We start from the raw sequence: 27,914 nt of genomic DNA on the forward strand, positions 1-27,914 counted from the left end.
AGGCGCCGGCTGTAAATACACAGGCTGATTCATTAGTTTCTGACCATCTGCTTCCCGGGTCGGGGCGGGGGTGGGGGGCCAGCGGGCCCTGCAGGTTAGGACAGCACGGCTGGCAGCCAGGTTGGAGCCCCCGTCCCCTGGCAGGGCCAGCTGTGTCAGTCTTCCTGATGACAGACAGGCCGGGAGAAGCTGGGGGCTGTGAGGGATCCAGTGTTCCCCCTTCTCGCCCCCCACCCCCGGGGGGCCCACCAGAAGGCTGGGCAGGGTGAGGGAAGGTAAGGCAGGGGACCAAGAAGGACCAGGGAAAAAAGATGAGGTGTGGGTGCCACATAGCACTTGGGGCTTGATGGGCATAATATCAACACTCAATATGAGATATATTAATATTAATCTAATTATTATTATATGAAAAACTGATGTGACAATAATAACTACAATTTAGTGAGCAGTTACTGAAATCCAGCCCATATATGAAAGCTTTACTGCACTGTCCCAGAGAAGCGCACTAACAACCCCACGATGGCTGACGAGGGAACTGGCTTCAAAGACTGAGTCAGGCATGGAGGGCTGCCTGGAAGAGGTACATGAAAGAGGGCTCTGAAAACCGGAAGGAGGGAGAGTGGCTGCAGGAACACAAGGCCAGAGGTGAAGGGGGACAGGCAGCCAGGGAAAAGGCACAGCCTTCAGTGCTGTGTTGCTAGGAGCTTTGCAGGTGGACAAGGAAGAATGACGCCACCTGGTGCCAGTGTGCTGAGAAATTATACTTATGGAGGAGGGTCCTAGAAAGAGCTTGTACGGAAATCATCAAACACTCACAATTCAGTCCCGCCCCTCTGAGCCATCCTTTCCACCCTGACCCTCTTTTGCTTACTTGGAATGAGGCATGTATTAGTTTGCTAGGGCCTGGCTGGCTTAAACAACAGAAATGAATTTTCTCAGGTTCTGGAGGCTTGCAGTCCAAGATTAAGGTTTGTTTGACCTTTAAGATCAAAGCAGGGTTGGTTTCTCCTGAGGCCTCTTCTCGGCTTGCAGATGACCAAGGAGCACCTGCATGCTGCCTCTTCACTTGGTCTTTTCTCCGTGCACAGGTACCTCTGATGTGTCTCTGTGTGTCCAAATTCCCTCTTCTTATAAGGATACCAGTCAGATTGGATCAGAGTCCACCATAAGGGCCCCGTGTTAATTTGATCACCTCTTTAAAGGCTCTATCTCCAAATACAGTCACATTCTGAGGAACTGGAGTTAAGGCTTCCACCTGTGGATTTTGAGGGAGACACAATTTAGCCCCTGACAAGGTGCCAGGGGCAGTAGGAAAAGGCAGAACTGGGGCTGAGGAAAGAAGGCAAGGGTGTGGGGACAAAAGGGGAAGACGCTGACCTGGTTGCAAACTGTATCCTCCTGCCCCCAATGTCCGGGTGTGAACTCTGGGGCATCTGTCACTGCTCTCCGCCCCAAAGGGTACAACCAGAGTCCATTCTGCCTCTGGGCTCAGAGCTCCTTGCCCTGCTGTGGGCCGGCCAAATGATGGGGAGTGGGGGTTCCCTCACAGGCAGACTGCCTCCCCCAGCCCAGTTGGAGGCCTTGCCTCCATAGGCCATTGAGCCACCCCATGGGGCCTCTCAGCCTCCCCCTGCCCCATTCAGGGCGACAGCCCAAGGCCACCTAGCTGGTGCCCGAGGAAGCACAGGCCTCCAGGAGCTGAACCTGCCCGCGTCCTGCTGTGTTGCACGTGAGGACAGGAGCGTTTCAGGACACCCCTGAGGTTGTCCAGGACAGGAGCAGGCTCATCCCCCAAAACACCGCCCATTCTCAAGGAGGCCTGGGTCAGTCCTACCCTGTGCTGGGCCTCAGTTTCCCCATCTGCTCAATGAGGGGTTGGCTCAATAGTGCACCCCTTCCACCCTGGGGTTTGCAGGTCCCATGAATCAGCATGGCTGGCCAGGGCGGTGGACAGTGGCAGCATGGGGGAACCAAGCACAGAGCTATTTTGGTCAAAGAGGTCTTTGTGGAACCTGCCTCAGTAAACCCCAGGGCTAGCCTGCCCACCAAGGAACCCTGGGTGGCCTGAGAACTCATCCTTCTCTAAAGGGGATCAAAAGTGATAGCCTGAGGCCACTGCAGTGATGGGGGTGCCGGCTCTGCCCTTCAGGAGGCAGCGCCCCACTCCCCCATGGGAGCTGAATGGCTCACTAGAGTGAGAGGCTTTAACGTAGATCCAAGCCGTTTGTCACGGAGCAAACCAGAAAACTGAAATATTCATCAAAAAGGGCTGCAAGTGGTCTGGCCGCTGTGCGGTTCTTAGTGATAGTTGTTTTGGTTTTTTATAATTAATAGATTTTATTTTTTAGAGCAGATTTAGGTTTAGAGAAAAGTATAGAAGACAGTATAGAAAGTTCCTAACACCCGGTATCTTGTAGGCAGCTTCCCCTCCCGTGAACATCGTGTTAGTTGGGACATTTGTTACAGTTGAGGACCCAACACTGATACATTATTAACTAAAGCCCACAGTTGACATTCGGGTTCACTGTTGGCGCTGTGCATTCTGTGGGTTTGGACTAATGCATAATGTCACGTGTCCACCACAACAGTGTTGTACAGAATCGCTTTCCTGCCCTAAAACTCCCCTGTGCCCCACCTATGCGTCCCTCTGATCCTGGTCAACCACTGTGTTAGTGGCATTTTCTGACCTCCCCGGGTGAGTTCACACGGTAGACCAGACACGGGGAATGGCTTTGAGCTGCCATGGAAGGGAGCCACAGCTGGTACCTGCTGGGCCCAGGAGTGGGCTGCCAGCCTTCCGGAGGCGGGGTGGGAGGAGAGTAAGCGAGTGGGGGCTGTGCCCTACCTTTCTCAGCCAGTGTCCGCCTCTGGGCCTGCCGGGCACATGCCAAGGACCTGGAAATGACTTGCCACAAAGATGCACCCCCTTGAGAGGAACCCGTAAACACTCAGCATCCTTTCAGTGTGCCCAGGATGTGCATGTGTTAGACACGTGCTGCGCCAGAGACAGCCGTGACTGCCATATTCTGACCCACAGGCCAGGGTATGGCTCCTAGCCCTTCCTGACAGGGGCCTTGGGCAAGAGGCACCACCTTCCCGAGGCCAGGTTTCTTCCTCCCCGGGGCACGAAGATAATACTCCCATTCTGAGTTTGGAGGAGAGATATTAAGTAGGAGAGGAATGAGATGGCTCTGTACATGAGATAATGTGTCTGGCACTGAATGGCAGTTCAACAAGTTTGCAATGAGTTTGACTTTTCTCACTGCCGCCCCTGTTGCAACTACCAATTGTAGTTTAAAGGGTCAGGAAAGCGTCTCACGTAGGATGTGTTGAAAGAGTCAAGAATGTGGGTAGGAGTTTTCGAGGCAGAGAGTGGAAGTGCATGTCAAGGAGAGGGAATGCCATTGCAAAGGCTCAGAGGTCCAGACAAGTGGGGCTTGGAGGACAGGGGTGCTTAGTGGGCTGAGCCTAAGGACGTGGGGGACAGTGGCTCCAGGTGGAAGGAGGTCAGGGGTCAATGTGTTAAAGAGTCAGAACTTTATCCTCTATGCAAGGGGAAGCCATGGGGAACCTCGGAGCAGGTGACAACACCCACCCTTCTAGACTGTCTGTACTGAGAGTAGGAATAAGTGTGCGTTTTTTTGGGCAGCCCATAGAGTTGCATGACTTTAAGAGCTTTGGGGAAATGGGTACAGGTTACGCACCCAGGAGATGCTTCCTGGTGCCTGGACATGGGAAGAAACACAGGCTCTGTGACCTCCGGGCAGAGGCCTGGGCACGCGCTGGGGCCCCGCTGAACAGCCAGCGCCCACCCTCGCCTCTCCTCTCCCCCTGCAGGAGAACCCCTACCTGTGCAGCAATGAGTGTGACGCCTCCAACCCAGACCTGGCCCACCCGCCGCGGCTCATGTTTGACAAGGAGGAGGAGGGGCTGGCCACGTACTGGCAGAGCGTCACGTGGAGCCGCTACCCGAGCCCGCTGGAAGCCAACATCACCCTCTCGTGGAACAAGAGTGTGGAGCTGACGGACGACGTGGTGGTGACCTTCGAATACGGCCGGCCCACGGCCATGGTCCTCGAGAAGTCCCTGGACAACGGGCGCACGTGGCAGCCCTACCAGTTCTACGCAGAGGACTGCATGGAGGCCTTCGGCATGCCCGCCCGCCGCGCCCGCGACCTGGCGGCGGCCGGCGCCCACCGCGTGCTGTGCACCGAGGAGTACTCGCGCTGGGCGGGCTCCAAGAAGGAGAAGCACGTGCGCTTCGAGGTGCGGGCCCGCTTCGCCATCTTCGCCGGCCCCGACATGCGCAACATGGACAACCTGTACACGCGGATGGAGAGCGCCAAGGGCCTCAAGGAGTTCTTTACCCTCACCGACCTGCGCATGCGGCTGCTGCGCCCCGCGCTGGGCGGTACCTACGTGCAGCGGGAGAACCTGTACAAGTACTTCTATGCCATCTCCAACATCGAGGTCATCGGCAGGTAAGACCTGGGGGGCACCGGGATGGTACCTGGGATGTTGCCTGGTTCCTCAGATGGTACCTAGTTCCTGGAATGTTACCTGGTAACCGAGGATGTTACTTGGTTCTTAGGACATTATCTTGTTCCCAGGACATTGCCTGGTCCTTGGGAAGGTACCTAGTATCCAGGATGTTACCTAGTTCCTGGGATGTTACCTGGTACCTGGGATATTACCTGGTGTCTGTAACGTTACCTGGTATCCAGGATGTTACCTAGTTCCTGAGATGTTATCTGATACCTGGACTGTTATCTGGTACTCAGGATGTCACTTGGTTTCTGGGACATTACCTGATAGCTGGGATGTTACCTGGTTCCTGGGATGTTACCTGGTGTTACGTCAAAGGAGCTGCCTGTGATGGGCAGGGCTACACAGACAACATGCCTGGGTTTTTCCGTGGAGGGATATGAATGGTGGATGATAAATGTCCTATGTCGAGCCCAGGCTGCCTCTGGCCATGGGGCTGGGAGGTCTGGAGAGGATGAGTGGAGCTGGGCAGTGTGGGCAGGGCTTGGGCTAAAGCTGGGTGCTCAGAAGGTGCTCCGTAACTGTCCACTGACTCAACGAATGGGTGCTTGTGTCTCGGGGTCCCCAAGACCACCCTCAGGCTCCGTGATTTGCTAGAAGGACTCACAGAACCAAGCAAAGCTATTATACCAGCGGTTACACTTTAAGATAATGAAAGGATACAGATTAAAATCAGCGACAGAAAAAGGTGCACATGCAGGCCCCAGGAGACACCAGTGCGAGCTCCCAGTTTCCTCTCCCGGTGCTGTCCTGCCCTTCAGCACTTGGTTCTCCCAGCAACGAGGTGTGACAATGTGTGTGGCGTAGCGCCAGCCAGGGAAGCTTGCCCAAGCCTGGTATCCAGGGTTTTTATTGGGAATTGATCATGTAGGCATGGCTGACTGCCCCTGCGGTTAACCTTAGTCTCCAGTCCCTTGGCCCAGAGGTCAAGCTGATGCTACGTGGCCCAAGGCCCCAGGTAAACAAAGACACTCTCACCAGGGAGAAGGAGCTAGTCAAGGGCCAAACTTTTCTTTACCAAATACAGAGTGTGGGCAATCCAGACTTGAGGAGTTCATCCTTTGTTCACAGCTTTGGAGAGAAGGTGTTTGGAGGACACACTGGGGGGAGGTACAAGACCTCCGTCGGAGGTAAAAGCAGCCTTTGATTCCCCGGAACTGTTTAGATTGTGGATGATTAAGTGGTTCCAGACAATGTGCTGGTATGTCCGGGCAAGGACTTTATCCCAGAACCAATTTGGTCTGCACTCAGGAGAGAGGCTTGGAGGCCCCATCTCTGGGTACCAAGGGGCAGCAGCGTGTAATGCAGAACCCCACGCCAGACCTGCTAAATCATGAACTCCAGGAGTGGGCCCAGCAATCTGGGTTTTTCACAAGCCCCCCGGGGTTCTGGTGCACACTCGAGTCTGAGACCTGCTGGTGTGTATGGACCCTTGAGCCAGACGGCCTGGGTTGGATCCTTGGGTCTGCCATTCACTGGCTGTGAGACTCTGGAGAAGGACCACTCTGTGCCTCAGTTTCCCCGTAAAGGGGGATAGCAATCATGCTTCTCTCATTGAGTCGTGATGAGAGTTAAATGAGTTAAAGTCGATGGAACTTTCAGAACCATTATGTGCCTCACACATAATGCATGCTACAAAAATTTTTATTTTGTTTGTTGAATAAAATCAACAGTGATCAAAATAATGGTGTCAGAGAGCCGGGGCAGGCAGAAGAAGGCCTAAATTGAGACCCAGTGGTACTGGGGCAGATCAGGGCAGAAGCATGGCTCAGGCCAGTGCGGGCAGGGCTGCCCCAGAACCCAGCTGGGACAATATACCTGGCATCATTCCACAGCAGGCTCTGAAGGCTGCCCGAGTGTGTAATCACTGATAAGTGGAACAGGCAATTTGCCACGTGGTGTGTATAGTATAATCCCGTTTTTGTAAAATGTACTATATGCCTGTACGCATCCTTTCTGTCTCCTGAGTAGACAACAATGGAAAGCCGTCCAGCAGGCACAGGAAGACCTCACGGATCCGGGGAACGGCTGGACACTTGTGCTCTAAGCCACCGCTGTGGTTCCACCTGCCGAGTGGGGCTGGGCAGGGGCTGTGTGGGGCTTGCGTTTCAGCTTGTGTTTGCACTTTATTTTACTTTGACTGTGTGTGGATTCCAGGTGGGCCAAGGGAAGGTGGGGGCGGGTTCAAGGTTGGCAGGTGGGAGTGAGACAGGTGCACAGGCAGGGGCCTGTGGTTCTGACACCGTGACCTCTAACATCCCCCCTCCAGCTGGATATTTTACATCAGGAATGTTCTGGAAACCTGCTGTGGACACCGGGGGTCAAGGATCAAGCTCTGTGTCCATTTCTCGGGTCCGTGTCCAGCTTTGGGTCTCTGGTCATCTCGGTGACCTCTGCCTGCCCTCAGGATGCAATGATCTGCTTTGTTTAAGACCCTCTCCGCCCACATTCCCCCAGGCTTAGCAGCTTGGAGGTTGGAACCAGATCCCCATGCCTTTTGGGGGTTGTGGCCCCTTTCCTGACCTGCCTTGGGCTGCTACAGGGGTACCCTCCTCTTCAGGAGTCTGGTCAAGTGCCCACCTGCCACTTTATTAGGTGGCTCAGGTAGGGTGCTGATGTCTGGGCAGGTTGCAGGGTCCGGGCTGGAGGGTGACAGTCAGGGCCTGTGATGCCCCCCTTAAACGCCAGGAGGTGAAGGTCGTCTTTCTTGTTGGAGGGACTCCGAGAGGCAGAAGTGGGGCTGAGCATACCCAGGAGAGGCCAAGAAAGGGCCTCAGTCCTTCAGCCCCATCCAAATTAAGAGCACCCTGCTCGTGCTGGGTGACCTGGGGGCCAGGTGAGCTGGGTGCCAGCCCTGCCCCTCAGCACCCTCTCTGTGCCTTGGTTTGTAACATGAGGACCAGGGCCTCCTAGAGCCCACATCTCCCCGGCAAGGTGGCAGGGTGGTCCCTGCCCGGCGGCTCCCAGCTCCCCTTGGCACCCAGCCTCTGCGGGCTGCAGGCATTAGCCATAGCGGTGGCGAAAGTATGGTAATCAATTCACAGATAGAGTAAGTACTCTTCGGGTGGCTGGTTGGCAGGAAAGCAGCAGCTTGGCTTATCGATTAATTAGGTCTGGTTAGATGGTTCAGCAAAGGGCTGTGACTTCCTCTGCTTTTCCTTTTTAAATTCCTGGTGGGAAAGGCCCGCTGGGCCAGGGAGCCAGAGAGGTCCCGAGTGAGAGGATGGAGTGGCAAAGGCAGACGTGGGGCCTGCTCGGATGAGGCCCTTGATATTCCTGAGTGGGTACCAGTGGGTACTCAGGTTCTGGGATCCTTCAGAATTTCATGACCCAGAGTTATCGGTGCCTCCCTGTGGCCTGCTAACAATAGCAGCTGACATTTATTAAGCATCTGCTACAGGCTCATTTCCTATTGAGCACTGAGCTAAGGGCTTCATGTACGTTTTCTTATGTAATCAATAGTCATTGAATTCCCCCATGGTTCCTGAATCTCCAAGACCCCACAAGCTGAGGATATGGCATTGAGCAAGCCGGACCTGATTCCTGCCCCACGGGGACAGTGCTCCCCTCCACCTCATGTTTCCAGATGGGGAAGCTGAGGTCAGGGTGTGTAAGGAAGTCACACAGCTAAGCTACACACCAGATCGCAAGACCCAACCCACGCATGTCCAAGCTCAGGTCCATCTCTATATGGTGCCATGTCACCCGCTTCCTTTTCGAGTCCAAAGGTCTTTGATACTATCGCTGTTCCCAGCCCTGTCACGAATGTCAGCTATTTCCAACTTCAAGGGGACCCAGCTGGGATGGGGAGGCAGAAGACAGAGGGCAGAGGCACCTGGCTGTAGCGAGGAGGGGGCAGCTGGAGAAGCCCAGAGCTCTGGGGAACGAGGAACTAGTACAAATCAAGGGCTGCATCCTTGCTGCCCTTTTACCAAGCAGGAGGAGGGAGCCCTTGGAGAGAGAGGAGACCTGCTAGGTCCCAGAGGCCCATGGGCCTGAGCGGGCATATCTGAGCCCAGGCTGGCCGAGCCGGCCACTTCCCCAGATTCTGCTGGGGTCCAGCGCTTATCCGTGTCCCTGGGCCTCCGACACTGCCTGGTTTTCTCTTCTCTGGACCCCGCCCCATTCCTTGCCTTCTTCTCTTCTTCCCTAAACATCCTGTTCCTATTGATCACCCGGTAACTGGAGATGGACGGAACTTGGGACAAGAATAGAAACCGCAGGGGAGAAGAAGACCTCGGCTTTGTGCACATGTGTGGAGGGCAGGAGCGGGGATCAGAGAGGAGATGCCTTCTCACTTACTGTATGTGCCCAGCCCTCCTTCTAGTCTCCTCCTCAGCCGTTCGACAGGGAAAACGGGCAAGAAGGGAGCGTGTGATATTATTCTGCCTGTACTGACTCCTCTGTGATCCCCTCTCAAGGTTGGAGAGGGCAGGGCTTCCTCCTTCAGTAATATTAACTGTCATTTACTCAACAATTCTTATGGGCTAAATGGCAGTCTAAGTCCGCTTTGTGTGTTTCCTCATTGAGTCCTGCCCTGTGACAATCATTGTCCCCAGTACACAGATGAGGAAACTGAGGCTTAGAGGTTAAGAAAAGGGTGGATGTATCCATTAGGATGGCTATTGTCAGAAGAACAGAAGATAAAAGGTGTTGGCGAGGATGTGGAGAAATCAGAACCCTTGTGCCCTGTAGTGGGAAGGTAAAGCGGTACAACCACTGTGGAAAGGCGTTTGTTAGCTCCTCAAAAACAAAATACAGCATTACTATATGATCCAGCAATTCCTTTCCTGGGCATGTACCCTGAAAGCAGGGACTTGAACAAATATTTGCACACCCATGTTCCCAGCAGCTTTCCTCATTGTAGCCAAAGGCGGAAGCCACCCAAGTGTCCATCAATGGATAACTAAACCAAACGTGGTCCATCCACACCATGGAATATTATTCAGCCCTAACAAGGAAGGAAAAACCTGCTATAACCTGGATGGACCTTGAAGACCTGCTGAGTGAAATAAGGCAGTCACAAAAAGACAGATACTCTGTGATTCCACCAGTATGAGATACCTGAGTAATCAAATTCATTCCTTGGCTATAGAGACAGAAAGTATTAGGTTGGTGCAAAAGTGATCGTGATTTAAAAGGTTAAAAATAATGGCAAAAACCGCAATTACTTTTGCACCAACCTAATGGGATAATGGTTACCAGGGCCTGGGGAGAATAGAGAGCTGTTGTTTAGTGGGTATGAAAGTTTCCGTTTGGGATCATGTAAAAGTTCTGGACATGGATAATTATGGTGGGTGTACAATAACGTGAATATACTTAACGTCACTGAACTATACCCTTACAATGGTAAAATAGTAAGATTTGTGCTATGTATATTTTATTACAATTTAAAAAAAAGAAAGAAGAAATAGATGGGTGGATGGCTTCCATGTCAGACTGTCCAGGGGTAAATCCTGGCTCAGGGGTGACCCTGGGCAAGTCACTTAACCTGTCTTTGGCTCCTTTCCTACTGTGTTTCCCCGAAAATAAGACCTAGCCAGACAATCAGCTCTAATGCATCTTTTGGAGCAAAAATTAATATAAGACCCAGTCTTATAGTAAAATAAGACCAGATATTATTTTATATCATATTATACTATATTATATTATATTATGTTATGTTATAGTATATTATATTATATTAAAGACCCAGTCTTATAGTAAAATAAGACTGTGTCTTATATTAACTTTTGCTCCAAAAGACGCATTAGAGCTGACTGTCCAGCTGGGTCTTCTTTTGAGAGAAACGCGGTAGCTCCAATAAAATGGAGATGATAACCATGGATTTAAATGACATAATCCACAAAGAGTGCTGGGAGCTGTGGCTGGGCCTTCGTACGCATGCAGCAAACACTAGTGTCACCATCGAGTCAGTAAAACACCAGGATCGCAGGGTCCATCCTGGAGGTCCTTCTATCAGCCTTTTGGAATCCTGGGCTCCCGAGATCCGTGCTAAGTGTTGTGTGTGGTGTGTGTAGTCGGTCAGGGGTGGGGGTGAAGGCAGGGAGGGAGGGGCCAGTTCTCATTCCATTCCTAAAGGGGGCCCATGATCTCAAAACATTTGGGGAGTCAGTTTTGCCATCTGCTTTTTATTTTTTCAACCCAACATGTATGAGCCGAGCTTGTTGGGGACGGAGTTTTCATTAGGTGCAGCTCACACCCCGTTAACTGTCAAGCTTGCTGAACCATTGCTCCCCACCAAAGAGCAGACGTGCTCAATGACAAACAGTGCTGTCATCTGCTGAGAAATGGAGGTCGGGAGGGCAGAGCTGTGCTGAGGATGTGGTGGGGGACCCGCTGCCCAGTGTGCCCCATCCACGTTCCTCTGGGTGCCTCACCCAGGAGGTGTTGCCCTACCCTTCAAGGGAGGGGGCAGGAGGCGGGTCCTGGGTTGGCCCGGACCCCGATGTGGGGAGCCCTGCTGGTGAGTGGGGGTGGTACTAATAGTAGTACTCTCCCCACGGTGCAGGGGAGAGTCTGCGCCCCCGTTTCTCTTGCTGAGTGAGAAGGATTTCCCTCTGAGAGTTTTCTCACTATTGCATGAATTCATTCAAAATTATTTTTAGTAATAGGCACTTGTATTAGTTTCCTAGGGCTGCCATAGCAAAGTCCCATAAACTAGGTGGGCTTGAAACAGCCCAAGTTAATTTTCTTATAGTTCTGGAGGCTTGGAGTCTGACCTCACGGCGTGGGCAGGGCTGTGCTCGCTCTGAAGCTTGGAGGGAGTCTCCATTCCACGCCTCTCCCAGCTCCTGGTGGTGGCCGGGGGGCGTGGCATTCCATGGCTGTAGACCATCAGCCGTCTCTGCTTCTGGCTTCTACTGGCGGTCTTCTCTCTGCTCCTCTGTCTCTATTTGGTCTTTTCTTGAAAAGACAGCGGTCATTGGATTAGGGCCTGTCCTACCAAGGTAGGACCTCATCTTTACTTATATCAGTCACATTTGCAAAGACCTCCTTCTGTACAAAGTCAGTGTCGTGCGGGGAGTCATGCGGGAAACCCTGCTCATCCCCTCTGACCGGGTACCTTGGTCTCACCCCTAATCAAGCTGAAAGGAGTCGGCCTCAAGCAGCCGCATGAAGTCCTGGAGGGACACAGGTCGCGCTTTCCCAGACTTCTCCTTTAGGCTTCTCAGGAATTGCTGTTCCGGACACAACTGTTTCCAAAGTTCCAACAACATTGCATTGGATGTCGGTCTATTTTTTCCCGATCAACCCCTGCTGCCAGGAGATCACGCCACATCTGTGCGCGTGTTACTCTCTGAGGCTCTTGACCTCGCCCCTTTACTTTTGATTTGGGCTTCCAGGTCTCAACTGCTCAGACCTCCTGTCTTAACTTCCTTTGCCTCTGCTTTCAACATCCCTTAGGATGGCTATGGCAGTTGTAACTTCATGGATCCGTTGCCCCACACAGGGCATAAGAATGGCAACCAAGGATCCAAAAGCACTCGCAGGAACAGTATCCAAAACCAGATCTCTCATGCTGGCTGTAAAAAACTCGACATCCGGCCCCTGCATATTAGGATTGAAAATAGCATGTCTCATACCCATTTCACGGATGATTTGCGTAAGTTCCGCATATGACTGCCATTGACTCACAGTGTCTGGCAGCTCGCCAGCCTGTCCCCATACTGTGCATACCACAGCAGTGAGCCACTCCATTAGAGAATGGTTGCCCTGGTCGTGGGCCAACCTATGGCAGTTCTGTAACCTTTGTCGCAGGGACGGATGCACTGTCATGAAGGCTAGCTTTTCCATCTCGCCTGGGGAGCAGACAATGTTGTCTGCTCCCTCATCCCATAAACGTAATAGCCAAGCCGAGACTGGCTCTCCAGGGCTCTGTCTGTACCGCCTCCCCAGCTCCTGCAACTCAGTGGGAGTGTAAGGGGTGTGGGTTGTGAACTCAGTCACAGCTGGGTTGCCTGTAGCAATGCCCCCAGGGCCCAAAGGTTGCTCACATTTTACCTTTTGCTTCAAGATTGGCCGGGCTTGGGGGTTAGAAGCTACATTGTCTCCACTCGCTTCCTCTGCCTCTGCCTCAGAGTCTCCACTGTGGGGCTCCTCGTCTAACAGGCAGACCCGGGCTCCCAGAGCTTCCAACTGGGACACCTGGTCCGGCACCTGGGCTATTTCATTAGGCGCATTTTCCGTGTTGAGATTCAACGCCGTGAGAAACATCCAGCCCACGCGGCCGGCTGTAGCCTTCGCCTCCTCCGTCAACCGCTCAGCCAGAGCCTGCAGGGCGCTCTCCACGCTGGCCGGAGAGCCATCCATGTCCTCCCACCCCTCCTTGGGGGTCCAACTCCTGGGAACAGTGGCCACCGGGCACCACACAGTGTGGGGGGCACATGTCCTCCTGCCCAGTCAGACTCCATTCCTACCTGGCCAGAATCCTGCTCGCTGTGCCAGGCATCCGAGTGGGTGGAGGCCTTGGTGTATGATGTCCGCAACCCTCGGAGCCTAAGGCCGCAGCACATTCCTAAAAGGAAGGTGACGCTTCTGTGGCCAGGAGGGAGGTGTACCATCTGGGGGCTCGAGTCTCCCAGGCAGACCGCGCCTCCCATTCCCGGCACAATTCCTCTCGGGCCTCCTGACACTGCACTTTTACACGCACACACTGCTCCACCGGGCTTCGGGAGGTTTTGGCCGGCACATACCCTGCTCGCTGCGCCATTTGTCGTGCGGGGCGGCCTGCGGGGCCTCTGCTCCCGCTCCCCACATCAGAACGCAGGACACGGCGAGGCCACAAAGGAACACCCATGGAGCCATAGATAGGGGGAGTCACACCATTATATTCTCTCCGGTGGCCGGGCGAGACACACGCAGTAGTAGCCACATGATCCGCAGTCCGCCATTCACTTCTCTGCCTGCCAACCAACCAACCAATCAACGCAGCCCCGCAGTTACATCAGTAGCCAATAGGCTAACTGGTTACAGCTGATGGCCAACCAATCACAGCTGATGGCCATTCACCACCCGAGCCAGCACCTCCCCACGCGAGGCCGAGAGCCTGGAAACTGCTCTCAGGGACTCTGTCCCCACAGTCAGTCACAGGACCAGGAGTTAGAACTTCAATGTATCTTTTTGGGAGACACAATTCAACCCCTAATGGGCACCTACTATGTGCCCGACACAGTTAGGTGCTAACACATCCAAAAGCCTCCTGGGGACATAGGAACAAATCTATAGGAAGAAACAAATGACTACAAGTACCAGGGAGGAAGCCCACCAAGGGAACTGGAGGGGACGCTGGGAGGACCAACCGACACTGGGACCCAGGTGGTCTGGGAAGGCCCTTGGAGGACGCAGCTGTGAAGGTGAAACCTGAAGGGTGAATGGGAGCAGGCGCGGTGCATTCTGGGCAGGGGGCAGCAGGTGTAAAGGCCCTGGGGTCAACATCCGTGGGTCCCTCTAAGAACTTAATGTGGCTGACGTGAGTGTGGTGTACAGACAGAGCAGAGTGGTCGGCCCGCGGCCAAGGGTGGGAGCTGACTGTCCAGGGACAGTCACGGCAGTATTTTAGGCAGGGAAGTGACATGGTTTGATTTCTGATGCTTGGAAATTGGAGTTAGGAGGGTGACGTGGAGGGCAGCTGGGAGATCGGGCAGGTTCTTCCAGGACCAGCAAGGCCTGGATGGGGTTCTGATGGTGGCCACCTGGGGACGGCCTTGGGCAGGAGGGTTGGCAGAGTGGCTGGTGGGCAGGGAGCAGGCGGCATCCAGGGGAGTCCCAGGGTTCTGGCTTGAGACACTGGATGGATGGAGATTTTCCCTGGTCACATGTGGACAACCGTGGGGAAAGAAGTTTCTGGAAGACTTATTTTTCTTACATTTAAAAATTTTATATATTATCCTACAGTAAAATTGACCTTCAGGGGTGTGGTTCTATGAAGTTTAACAAAGTGTAGGTTCATGTAACCATCGCTACGCAGATATAGAACAGTTTCATCTCCCATAAAGCTCCCTCCCCCACCCCAGCTCCCTCCCAGGCGACCACCTCTCTGCTCTCTGTCACTACAGTTTTGTCTTTTTGAAAATGTCCCATAAATGGAGTCGTCAAGCAGATAAGTGTTTAGACTGGCTTCTTTCACTCACCGAGTGCCTCTGAGGTTTGGCATTTTGTTGCCCGTCCAGCACTGTCCTTTTCATCCCTGAGTGGTGGCCCACTGGTGTGCCCAGGTCGTCTGTCCGTTCATCAAAGGGAATTTCAGTTGCTTCCAGTTTGGGGCACTTACGAATAGAGCTGCTGTGAACATTTGTGTTAAGGTTTTGGGGTAAAATAAGCTCTCTTTTCTCCTGGGTAAATACCTGGGTGTGGGATGCAGGGGCCACATGAAAGTGTGTTTAACTTTGTAAGAAACTGCGGAACCGTTTTCTAGAGCGGCTGTCCGCTGGAGGAAGAAGGTGTTATTTTGGACCTGTTGTTCTGATGCCCTTGAGGCATTGGGGCATTTGGACATCTAAGTCCAAAGTGCAGGAGAGACTGGGCACCAGGGATTCCTGGGCTTGGAGATGACCCTTAATGCCGCAGGAGTGTGGGAGACCCCCTGAGAAGGAGGGGAGATGGAGGCAGCACTGAGCCCGGGATGGAGCCTGGAGAAGTGGGATCGTGACAGCAGGACACAGAGAAGGACCAGCCAGTGCCCCAAAGCCAAGCGGAAGGAGTGTGTCCAGGGGCAGCGGGCACCTGTGTCCAGGGGCAGCGGGCACCTGTGTCCAGGGGAGCGGGCACCTGTGTCCAGGGGAAGCGGGACCTGTGTCCAGGGGAAGCGGGACCTGTGTCCAGGGGCAGCGGGACCTGTGTCCAGGGGCACCTGTGTCCAGGGGCAGCGGGCACCTGTGTTCCGGGGAAGCGGGGACCTGTGTCCAGGGGAAGCGGGACCTGTGTCCAGGGGAAGCGGGCACCTGTGTCCAGGGGCAGCGGGCACCTGTGTCCAGGGGCAGCGGGCACCTGTGTTCCGGGGAAGTGGGACCTGTGTCCAGGGGAAGCGGGACCTGTGTCCAGGGGCAGCGGGCACCTGTGTTCCGGGGAAGTGGGACCTGTGTCCAGGGGCAGCGGGCACCGGTGTCCAGGGTCAGTGGGACCTGTGTCCAGGGGAAGCGGGGACCTGTGTCCAGGGGCAGCGGGCACCTGTGTCCAGGGGCAGCGGGCACCGGTGTCCAGGGTCAGTGGGCACCGGTGTCCAGGGTCAGTGGGACCTGTGTCCAGGGGAAGCGGGGACCTGTATCCAGGGGCAGCAGGCACCTGTGTCCAGGGGCAGCGGGCACCTGTGTCCAGGGGCAGTGGGCACCTGTGTCCAGGGTCAGTGGGACCTGTGTCCAGGGGAAGTGGGACCTGTGTCCAGGGTCAGTGGGACCTGTGTCCAGGGGAAGTGGGACCTGTGTCTGATACTGCTGGGGGGTCCAGACAGAGGAGGGCAAGGCAGGGCCGTGGAGTTCAAAGGTGAACTCCTCAAGAGCAGATTTGGGAGAGTCAGGGACGAAGGCGGTCTTGGCTGGATTCCAAGGTGAATGCAAAAAAAATTTTAAAGAATAAAGGGTGAGAAAGAGGGGACATAGATAAGGCTTTTAAGAAGTTTGACTCTAAAAGGGAGCAGGGACACCAGGCATGAGATGGTGGGGAGTGTAGGGGGAGAAGAGGATTCTTCCTGAAAAGGAGGAGGCACCACTGCACCGGAATAATCTGGAAGGACTGAGACGTAGAGAGCAGAAAGTGCTGGACGGAGCCGTCAGGGTGGGATGGAGCGCGTGAGAGGACGTAAGGTGACCTCCCCGATGTGTAAGGAGAAGAGAACAGATTTAATCTGTAGGTCAGAAACCCTGCTTCTCACTTCGGAGGACCACCTCCCCACAATCAGTCCTGGCTCCAAGAGGTCTCTCTCTGTAATGAGTCGGTAGCCCCAAGTCTTGGTGTCAAAAAAAAGCCTGCATTTGAATTCCGATTCTTTCATTTGCTAGCTTACAGCCCAGAGCAAGTCTCTTCAAGTTCCCCAGCCTCACTTTCCCCACCTGTAAAATGGGGTCCTATTGTGAGGACTGCCTGAGAACTTGCAGGTCAGCTCAAGGCCCGACATGCAGTAAGCTCAGGAAATGGGAGCTCTTGTTACTTGTGAGGAGTAGGCATTGAGTCACCTGAACACACACACCATTTCCGGGGGTGTGACTCTGCCCACATGGACCACAGGCTTTGCCTCCCACCTCCCTCGGCAGCCTCCCTGAGTCCTCACAGACCAGCGACCCTGACGGTGGGTCCCTCTGACTTGCTTTTGGTTTGCCCCTCCTGTCTGGTACAACCCAGCCTTGCTGTCTGGCAAACCCCAGCCTTGTTGTCTGGCAAACCCCTTGTTCCCCAGGGCTTGGCGCAGACAGCCCCTCTCGGGGGCTCCCGAATGCTGGACACCTGGGCAGCCATCCCACTGTCCCCTTCTGTGGCCTTCAAGGAGAGCAGCACTGCCAGTTGCGTTGTCATAGCTACGGTAGCCACATACGTACACGTCTGACCCCACCCCCACCTCACCCCAGGCTCTGAGCTCTGAGCCAGCAGGGTCTGGGTCTGGCTTGTTCGCCCTATAAAGCCAGCACTGGGAACCAGGTGGGCAGGCTGTGTGTTTCTTGAATTCATTCACTCACTCATTCATGAACAAATGAACTTACATGAATGAATGAGTCTTAACTGCCAGTACGTCTTTCCAGAGAAGAAAGGGGCTAGACTGTAGGAGCTGGGAGGCAGGGAGGAAAAATCAGCCGGGCTTGCTAACACCCACGCCCACTGCTGCCCACGCTTCCACCATCACACCCAGCAACTCCTCACGTTTTCCCTGGCCCATCACCTGGGCCCGTCACCTGGGCCCGTCACCTAGCCTGGCCCTTCCCTCAAGGGTGTTGGGACCTCCCACAGGGGAAGAAGTGATTCTGCTTAAGTCAGCCAACCTGGTCATACCCATCATGTCACACTGGAGCCGCATTCCAAGCCCACCAGCCCCCCGCCCCCCCAATCAGGCTCTCTCCTGTTCACTGGGAAGCCGCCTCTGGCTTTGTGATGTGTAATAGGATTCATCAATAGACCGGAGGAGGTGATGAATGTTAAAGCACTTAATATAAAAGGACTTGGCACAGCAGCCCAAATCTGATTTGGCCAATGAACTCAATCGCCGGCCTGATTACGTTCCGGGAGGAGCCCCAGCCAGCATTTTTCCACATTACCCTGGAAAAGCCAGGTCGCATCAGGCGCCCCAGGCCTCCCAGACCTGCTCCCTACAGCTCTGCTCTCAGTGCCCCCATCTCGGGGAAGCAGGCCTTGCTTGCCGGTTCAAGTTCTCCAGCACCCACGTGGAATGCCCATCTCTTCCCTCTAATACCCAGCCCTGCCACCATGCCACTAATTAGCTGGAAGTCCATTTTTATTACGAGGTTCCCCTTACCGTGATCCCCCACTGTGTTCTTTTTACCCCTTGTCACCTCTTGATTCAGCCAGGCTTTTCTCCTGACCGTTGCTTGGTTCTCTGACTGCTGCGGGTATCTCCACACGGCTGTGCCCCAGCCAAGGACACAGTCTCTCCATTAACCACCCAGAGAAGGTCTCGGACCCCCAGGCCATGGTGTTCTATCAGAAGTTGCCTCAGGCCTGGAGACAGTGGATGGGAATTATCCCAGAGGGTGGCCATTAGCCAGCACTGACCTTGAGATCCAGCCAATGGCTGCGGCCACCGTTGGGCTGGCAGTGGAAGCCCCTGGGCCCCCTCTTCCTGCAGCCCTCAGCCCCCTCCACGGCCACATCCTTCCTCCTTGGAGCCCAGGCCCCCAACCCCAGGTGCACAAGCCCCTCCAGGAAGGGGGTGCCGTTAGTGACCTCACCCCTCTCCCCCATCCTGCAGAACATGTCAATCCTCGTGTGCGAATGTGTCCAGACCAGCGTAGGTTTGGGGTTTGCTGCCCCATAACCTAAAAGTCCATTAAAAAGATTTTCCCAAAACAAAAGAACAGTCTTTACCCAAAGATAAATGCTCTATCTGGCAAGAGAAATGGGAAGACACTGCTGGCTGCTTTAAAATAGTCTGTTTCTAACAACTCTAGCCTCCGAGGTGTCAGAAATATGCATTCTGTGCTCAGCGTGCCTATGTGTAATACTGTACAGACAAGGCTGGAAGAAGTGGGGAGACACCAGACAGAGGTGACCAATTACCAAGAGCCCCCAGGGTCCTGGGCTGTCCCCTGCACCCAGCTGTGCGCCCCATGTCTGAGGGTGGGTGTCAGTACCCTGAAGTCCTGGCGGGGAGCCAGCCTGGCCCCCTCCTCCCCGGCACCGGCTCCCTGTTTACCCAGCTCACCGCTCCCTCGCTTCCCTGGTTTTCCCCCAAGGAGGGAATGACATCACTCTTTCCGGCAGCCAGGAGTTGACCTACATCCCTCCCGCCCTCCTGTCTGGGAGGCGCTCCAAACACCCTCTCCTCTCACCCTGTGGAGGGAAGGGCCCCGCTCACGATTTTCACGGAGCTCTGGTGCCAGGCCCATGTCCAGATGGCGCTTCCACTGGCAGCTCCCAGGCACTGCCTGCCCCTCCCCGCTGGGCAGGGCACGCTCTGGCCTGGCACTGGCTCATCCCCCTGCTGTCCTGACGATGGCTTCGTGTGCCTGTCGGGCACCCCATAGGGCCCGGTGGGTGCACAGGATGGGGTGAAGTCAGCGTGGCCAGTCGCCCCCGATGGGGCAGAGCAAGTATCCCGAGAACTTGGGGTGTCTGGGATGGCCTTCCCCTGGAGATGAGGCCTGGCGCTGCCTCCAAAGTGTTGTGGTCTCCTGGGGCTCGCTAGGAACTCATCAATTTGAGAAAAAGAAACAACTGATTGGAGCGCGTGGCTGTGGCCATCTGTCAGGTAGGCAGGCAGCAGGGCCAGCTTGCAGTGGGGAGTGGGTGCACCCCATGCCAAGTCTGGTGAGAGGTCAGGGGTTGGGCCAAGGGCCTTGACTCGGCCACGAGGGTGAGCGGGAATGGCAGGTGGGGCTGCCAGATCAAAGGCAGAATGCAGTGAGTTTGGTATCTCAGGTAAAGAACACATGATTTTTTTTTTAGTATAAGTATGTCCCAAATATTTCATGGGATGTACTTATACTAAAAGTAGAATTCACTGTTTACCTGAAACTCACACTTAACCAGGCATCCTGTATTTTTGTTTGCTCAATCTGGCAACCATAGTGGCAGGAGACTCTTCAGGGAAGTGAACTCAAGTACCAGTGAGTGTGTCCTCCTTGTGGGGTCCCCTGGGGCCTAGAGAACATGTCAGTCATGTCTGCTTTGGATGGTGCTGGCTGCTGAGAGAGGGGACAAGGGGACATATCCCTTGGGGCTGGGCACCTGGGTGCTGCCCTCTAAGGCCAATCTTTTTCCTAGGAACCCCCACACTCCCACCTTTGTCACTTGCTGGCCATTAACGATTGTGCCAGTGATAATGGCTGGCATATATGGAGGGCTCGCTATGTGCCAGGCTTTGTGTGAAGCACTCCCCACGTAACAGCTCATCTCAGCCTCCCAACAGCCCTGTGTCCCTGTTTAACAGGCCAGGAGACATAGACGCTGAGGCTGGTCCCCAGCCAGCACGCGCTGCCCCGGCCCGGCCTTGACCCCAACTGGCCTTTAACCGAGCAGCTGTGCTGTGCCAGATGCTGTGCAAAAAGCTTCTGTGCATCATCGCACAAACTAAGAGCCCACTGTGTGCCAGGCAGTATGGTGCGCACTTACAAAAAAGTAAATAACTAAGGTGAAAATCTGGTGTAATTCAACCCTTCCAATTTGCAAATGAAAGGTGTGAGACCCAGAGAAGTGACTTGCTCAAGGTCACCCAGCAAATCAGTAGGAGGACCTGGGCGAGAGTCTGGCTGCTGACTCAGCACCCCCTCACCCTCCCCTTTCTCTCTCTCCTCCCCCCTTTCCTTTCTCTCTCTCTCTCTGCCCCCTTCCTCTCTCTCTCTCTCTCTCTCAGTCTCTCTCTCTCTCCCTTTCTCGCTCTTTCTCCCCACCTCCTCCCTGTGGAGCTACTGCTACTGCCGCCCAAAGAGTTAAGGGGGGTGGCGAGCGGGTAGGCAGCAGGGCTGGTGGGCTGGCAGGCCTCACACTGTCCCTCTGTTCATTATTAAATAATGCTTCCTGATGGATGAGCCGAAAAGTGCTGTGTCGCGGGGTCAGGCGGCTCAGGTGATGGTTTTCTGGTGAGATTGATGGTTCTCGAAGGTCAAATTCAGAAAGCAATTCCTTGGGAAAATTGATCCCATGGATGCAGGGGAAAGATTTGAGCTCAAGGTGGAGCCGGGTGTCTGGACCACCCCCCAGGTCTGGACGTGGGCAGAAGCTGGTGTTGGGAGGGAAGGTGGGAAAGGGGGCCTCTTTCTTCTGTGGCTGCATTTCCTTGGCCGAGGCCAGGCCTCAGAATTGGTAAGCAGGGCCGTAGGCACCGGGCATGGAGAGGGTCGGGCCTAAGTGCCCCCTCCCCGGTCTTCATTATCCAAGTGGAATCAGCGTAAGGTAAAGGGAGCACCTTAACGCCAAGAGAGATGCGGGTGGTAGAGTGGCCATGAGGTCCCACTCTAGCACCCGACATCCCTGGGTCAAACCCCGCCTCTTCCACCCACAGCCTGGCTGTGAGTTACCTACCAGAATCTTTCATCCTCACCTGTAAAATGGGGAAAGGGGTGCCTTCTGGGTTTTCACAGGGATCCCATTAATTATGCACGTTGCACAGCACTTGTTCATGTATGAGTGCCCAGTAAATTATTTTATATTCTTGCTCATTTATATTATTTATTCTGTCTCCCAAGGGCCTCCTAGAAATATAGACGAGAAATCATAGGCTAGCAGCCTGAAGGAGGGAAGGGGAGAACTGTGTTTGGGGGACCGTGGGCTGGTTGGACTTTCTGAGCCTATGTCCTTCCGAGAACCAGCCCTGAGGGCTCTCCAGGCCTCTGCCCAGCTGCCTGCTTGAGACGCTTCCTAACGTGGGGTTCAGCAGCTGTGTGGCCTCGGGCAACTTAACATCTCTGTGCCCCATTTCCTTATCTGTGCAGTGGAAGTGACATATACTCTTCCTAAGGCTCTTGTGAAGAATCGATGCATTCATTCAGGGAAAGCTCAGGACCCCCCCACCCCCCATCTCTAGAAGCTCGAAGTATAAGAAATGAGAAAACCCACGAGAGCCTAACAATTGTCAAGCACTCACACGCTCTAAGCAAGTGCTTTGCTGGCCGTGTCTCCCTTGCTCCTTACAAGCCTGTGAGGTAGGTGCCACTGCCATCCCTACTTTGTAGGTTAGGAAACTGAGGCCGAGGGAGGTCCAGCAGTCAGTGGCAGAACACCTCAGGCTGGTGGGACCAGGGGCCAGGGCTCCCATCTCACAGTCACCAGAAAAGGCAAAAGGAGGGGCCACGAGCCCTGAGTAGACGCAGGGGCTTTGTCTCATCTCAGCCCTAGGGGTGTGGGGGGTGACTTGTCCTTGAGCCTGAGACTTCCTCTAGGTGTTAGCTTTAGGAGGGGCGGGCAGAGCCTGGCAGCATGTTTCAGGCACAGGAAACAGCATGTGCAAAGGTCCCGAGGACAGCAAGGTCAGACACATGCTGGACAAACCGGGAGAGGGAGAGACACACACACAGAGACATCGAGAGACACAGAGAGAGAGAGACACCAAGAGAGACCCAGAGTTCTGGGCCCCGTGCACAAACACCACACACACACACACACACACACTCACACTCACACACACTCACATACACAAACACCACAAACCACACACACACACACACTCACATACACAAACACCACACACACACACTCACACTCACACTCACACACACTCACATACACAAACACCACAAACCACACACACACACTCACATACACAAACACCACACACAAACACTCACACTCACTCACATACACAAACACCAGACACACACACACACACACACACACATACGCTCACATACACAAACACCACACACCACACACACATACACACACTCACATACACAAACACCAGACACACATACACATACACACACACACACACAAAAGTCAGGAAGACAAAGAAGCACCTCCACTGAGTGAGTTGTTTCTGTGCCAGCCCCCGCCAGGCTTCCCTATGCTGTGGCCCTCCTGGCAGCCCTGCCTGGCAGGGAAGGTCTCCTTGGTAGAGGAGGCACCATGCTGTGCTCACCGCTGGGCTCAGCCAGGGAGGGTGGAGAAGGAACTGAGGCTGGTGGGCGGGGCTGGCCAGCAGGGGGCGGGGCAGCCAGGGTTAGGGCGGGGCATCAGGATTGGGGTCAGGAGCAGCCAACCGCGTGACCTTGGGCAGGCATCGCCCCCACCTGTACCACAGGGCCTGTCCAGCTCTGACATCCTGTGACTCCCTGCTATCAGCATTACAATATGCTTCTCAGATTCAGCTGGTCTTTTGCGCATTTTTAACAAGCCAAGGTCAACGTTGTCACCCAAAGTTGAGATGGCAATCTTTTCTTTATGTAGCTGATATCTAAAAATATCCCATCCTCAGGCCAGAGGCATGGAATACATTCCTGGTTCCACACAGCTGGGTGTTGCTCTCTAGCTAGCTCAGTGGGATATTAAATAGGAACTGAGAAGAAGAAGAAAAAAATTAAAACCTTTCACGGTCAAATACATTTTGCAAACTGTTGTTAAAGTCAGACAGGTTTCTTTCCTGCAGGACTCGTCAGAGCCTTTAATATGCTAATGTGCGCTGTGACACTGTGTGTAGGGGGAGGCCAGGGAGCAGGGTGTGAGGGCATTAGGAGAGCATCGTATGTGTCAACCAATAAGGTTTAAGCAGGACCTTTCTTTGCCAAGGACCATCTCTGGGGTCCCCAGAAAAAAGAGTCTCCAGTGCCAACAGGCACCTGTCCATCCCCCTCTGTTCCTTTCCCAGAGCAGAGCACGTAGTAGGCCCACAGTCTATATGTGGTGGTGGATTGGAATTCTAGAAAAACAGTGAACTGGCTTTCTCAAGTGCCACTAATTTCAGCTCTGTGTCACAGTGAAATCTTCACCGGGCAGCATCCAGGTGTAGGCGGAAACTGGAGTTAGAATAACACCGACTTCAGCACCGGCTGACACGGAGAGCAGGGCCTTTGCTCTGCGTAGAATTCTGTTCCAGAGAATTCAGGAGACATCCCTGGACCAGAGACTTGAGAGCAATGGTTTCCCAAACAGTTCCCCACCCCAGGCCTGAAGGACACTCTCCTCCTAAGACGGGAGGTGTGCGTGAGCTGTGAAGCCAGTCGCCTTCCCCACCCAGGCCTGACTTTATTTCTAAAAAGCAGTTTTTATCTGCTTATAAAAGTGATAGCTGCTCACTACAGAGAATGTAGAAAACATGAAGTGACCGAGAAGACCATACTCGGTCAGCATGGTCTTTCACACTTGTACTAACATTCCCCAGGGCTTGAAGTAGCCTCTGACAACGTAATACTTACTAGCTGTATAATATTCCATAGCACAGATGTACCCTGATTTCCGTAGCCATTCTGCAGGATAGTCTGAGGGCAGAGAGAAACTCCGGGAAGAACAGCAGCTCTGGCGATTCTGAAGCCAGGAGGCAGTGGGGTAGCTCAGACCCGCAGACCTCCTAGAAATGGGCAGCCAGTCTCTCTGGCTGGGATCCTTATCCTGGAAAGTCAGCCCCACAGCCCTGCAGGGTGCTGCTCTCAGAAGGAGACAGAGGACACGAGGGAGGCAGCCAGAGCCAAAGGGAAGGGTCCGCAGGCCTGGTTAACCAATGAGGAGGGCGACACCAGGACTTAGAGGGGCCTTGTCTGGCTGAGACCAGGCTAAGGAAGAGGAGGAATCAGGACTGGGTGTGGGGAGAGTGAAAAGCAAACCTCAGCCCAGTGGAAGGTGGGGGAAATTACGAGCTAGAGAAGAAATGCTGGGAACAATGAGGGGGAAATGCCACACACACCGGGCGTCACTGATGGCTGTCGGTGACTGCCCCCTAGTCCAGGCCATTGTCCTCTGTAGTTGGCCAGGGCACAGCTTTCTCACTGCTCTCCCTACCCTGGCTCTTGTCCCCCAGATGAACCATTCTCCATGGGGCAGCCACAGTGGTATAAAATGTGGAGGACAGTGGTATAAAGGACAGTGGTATAAAATGTGAGCCAGAGCAGGACACATGCTCCATCCTGTGTCAGTCTGTGCTCTTCTGAGACTCAGCCCTCACAGGGTGAGCTCTTCTTAGCCCTGGGGTCCTCCTTCATGCTCTCACCTCCTTCTGGAAGGTCCTCCCCTCCTTACCTGAGTAACTTTTGATTCTCCTTCATGTCAGAGCTTAAAGCTTATCCTGGAAGCTTATCCTGCTCCCCTGTGACTAAGGTAGGATGCCCAGCGTACCCTCTCCTTTGTATAACACTGGGTACCCATAACAGTCGACATTAATTAAAGATTTGCTTGCTTATTGTTACGAAATGAACAGTCTTTATTCATTTTTAGGTTTTAGGTTTACAGAAAATTGGGCAGATTATACAGAGAATTCCCCATACCCCATATGCTGTACACAGCTTCCCCTCCCGTGAATATCTCGCCAGTTATTTGGTACATTTGTTACAGTTGAGGACCTAACACTGATACGTTGTTATTAACTAAAGCCCACAGTTGACATTCGGGTTCACTGTTGGCGCTCTGTGGGTTTGGACAAATGCATAATGTCACGTGTTCACCACGACAGTGTTGTACAGAATCACTTTCCTGCCCTAAAACTCCCCTGTGCCCCACCTATGCGTCTCGCCTACCGTCCTCCAATCACTGATTTTTTTTTAATATACTTTTTTTTTTAACTTTTTATTTATTTTAAGTGTATTTTTCCAGGACCCATCAGCTCCAAGTCAAGTAGCTGTTTCAATCTAGTTGTGCAGGGCTCAGCTCGCAGTGGCCCATGTGGGAATCGAACCAGCAACCTTGTTGTTTTTAAATATACTTTTTTTTAACTTTTTATTTATTTTTATTTATTTATTTTTTAACTTTTTAATAAAAGTTTTTAATAAAATAAAAATAAAACTTTTTAATAAAATAAAAATAATAAAATAAAATTTTTATTTAAATTTTATTTAAATAAATAAATAAAATTTATTTATTTAAATAAATAAATTTATTTATTAAATTTTATTTAAAATAAAATTTAAAATTTATTTAATAAAATAAAAATAAAACTTTTTAATAAAATAAATAACTTTTTATTTATTTTTTAACTTTTTATTTAAAAGCACAGCGCTCTAACCAAATGAGCTAACCGGCCGCCCCCAATCACTGATTGTTTTTCATTGTCACTCTGCTAGACCCTATACCTCACCAGAGTAGGGACCCGTCACCTTTGTTGACCATTGTACTCACCGTCCCCAGCTCAGAGCCTGGCCATAACAGGTACCCTATAAATATTTCTCTTTGCATATTTTAATAAAAATAGGGTTCTATTAAACACATCATTCTGCAATTTGCTTTTGACTAATATTGACACTATATCTTGGAAGTCTTCCGTATCAGAATATACAGCTCTCTCTCTCCTTAACTTTTTATTATGGAAGATTTCCAACATACACACAAAAATAGAATCTACTGCAACGAGCCACCATATATCTGTCACCCAACTTCGGCAGTTATCAACAATTACCAACCTTTCTTGTTTCATCTGCTCATGTTCTCCCTTTTTGTGTTATTCTGAAGCAAATCCCAGACGTCAGATTGCATCTGTAAATATTTCAGTGTGTATCTATGTCTACAAGACAAGGACTTTTAAAAACATAACCTTGATACCATCACCGCACCCAATAAATGTTCATTTGATTCGTCAAATAGAGTCAGTGTTCACATTTCCAGCTTTCTCCAGCTATACATTCCGTTTGTGTAGTTGAGTGTAGAGGTTGTTTGAATCAAGATGCAGATGAGGCCCACACACCCCGCAATTGGTTGATTTGCCTTTGAGGTTTCTCTGGAGCTGGGCCCCTCCTCTGTCCATAGCAAATTTTGTCCCTTGCCGGTCATCTGTTAAAGAAACTGGGTCAGCGCTTCTGGAGCGTCCCTCAGTCTGGATTTTGCTGATTGTGTCCCCCTGGTGTTGTTTAGTATGTTTCTCTGTCCTCTGTAGTTCCTGTAAATTCGTAGCTGGATCTAGAGGCTTCATCATGTTCAAGTTCAGTTTGTTTTGACCAGACTGCTTCGGGGTGGGGTGTGTCTTTCTCTTGTTGTCTCTCTCTGGGATGTTCTAGGTTGTTGATACTCAGCGCCCAGAGCCATTCGTTCAGTGGGGGCTGCTAAATGGAGACCTTCTAATTCTATCATTCCTTCAATTATTAGCTGGACTGTGTCTATAAAAAGAAACATCCCCTCGGGGAACATTTAGATTTTGCTCCCTGCCTCAAATAAACTCTTATAAAAATTCAAAAATAAATAAATAAATAAAAGAAACATCCCTTCATCAACTATTGGTTACCCAGAGGTACAGTTTATACAGCACAGGCAGGAAATGCTGGATTCTTTCCCTTTATTTACCGGTTTTCAGAATAATGAGTTGCCTATAAATATTTGAATGAATGAATGAATAATGCACGTGTGGATGAATTGACAGGCGTTTGGGATCAGGATTCTTTCCGTTGCCTTCAAGGGCATGGGCGTGGCCACGGCTGTGAGCAGAGGGGCAGCCTGGGGCTGGGCCAGTCTACACAACACGGCGCTGGGGAGCAGCTCTTGACATCTATTGGCCCACCCTGGTCAAGAGCAAAGGTGATCAGCAGCTGCGTTGCTAGAAATACAGCATCTGGGACAAGGGCACCTTGTCACCGCCCCCCCTACCCCCCCCCCAACCAAGATGTAGGAAACTCTTGAAACCATGATCAAAGAGGAGAATAGACCAGCAGCAGAGAGTCCAGGGGAAAGGACTGAAGTGGAGTTCCCTTGATGGGAGGGGGATAGGGGATGTTTTTGTCCTGAAGGAGGATCGTGGCAGGCTGGACTGGGGGCCTCTCGGGTCCCTTCCAGGCCAGCCCCAACACCCTCCCAGGCCCTTCCCTCAGGGACCCAGCTGGCTGCCCAAAGATGCTGACGTCTCTGTCCCTGTGTCCCCGTAGGTGCAAGTGCAACCTGCACGCCAACCTGTGCTCTGTGCGTGAGGGCAGCCTGCAGTGTGAGTGTGAGCACAACACCACCGGCCCCGACTGTGGCAAGTGCAAGAAGAACTTCCGTGCCCGGTCCTGGCGGGCCGGCTCCTACCTGCCGCTGCCCCACGGCTCTCCCAACGCGTGTACGTATGGCAGAGGGGCCGCTGTGTCCTGGCCACTGTGCCCCAT

At 53.0% G+C, this 27,914-nt stretch overlaps 1 protein-coding gene across 4 annotated transcripts in view; it reads left to right on the forward strand.

Annotated features, from left to right (window-relative positions):
* The window catches only part of NTNG2 (netrin G2), a 71,265-nt gene that overhangs the window by 27,499 nt on the left and 15,852 nt on the right, over positions 1–27,914 (forward strand). For all 4 annotated transcript variants that reach the window (XM_033123276.1, XM_033123277.1, XM_033123274.1 and 1 more), the window contains 2 exons: positions 3,838–4,481; positions 27,696–27,868. In XM_033123276.1, coding sequence (XP_032979167.1) covers positions 3,838–4,481; positions 27,696–27,868 — 817 coding nt within the window. The remainder of the gene's footprint in view (positions 1–3,837; positions 4,482–27,695; positions 27,869–27,914) is intronic.

Source organism: Rhinolophus ferrumequinum, chromosome 12, assembly GCF_004115265.2.
Source record: "Rhinolophus ferrumequinum isolate MPI-CBG mRhiFer1 chromosome 12, mRhiFer1_v1.p, whole genome shotgun sequence".
NCBI lineage: Eukaryota > Metazoa > Chordata > Mammalia > Chiroptera > Rhinolophidae > Rhinolophus > Rhinolophus ferrumequinum.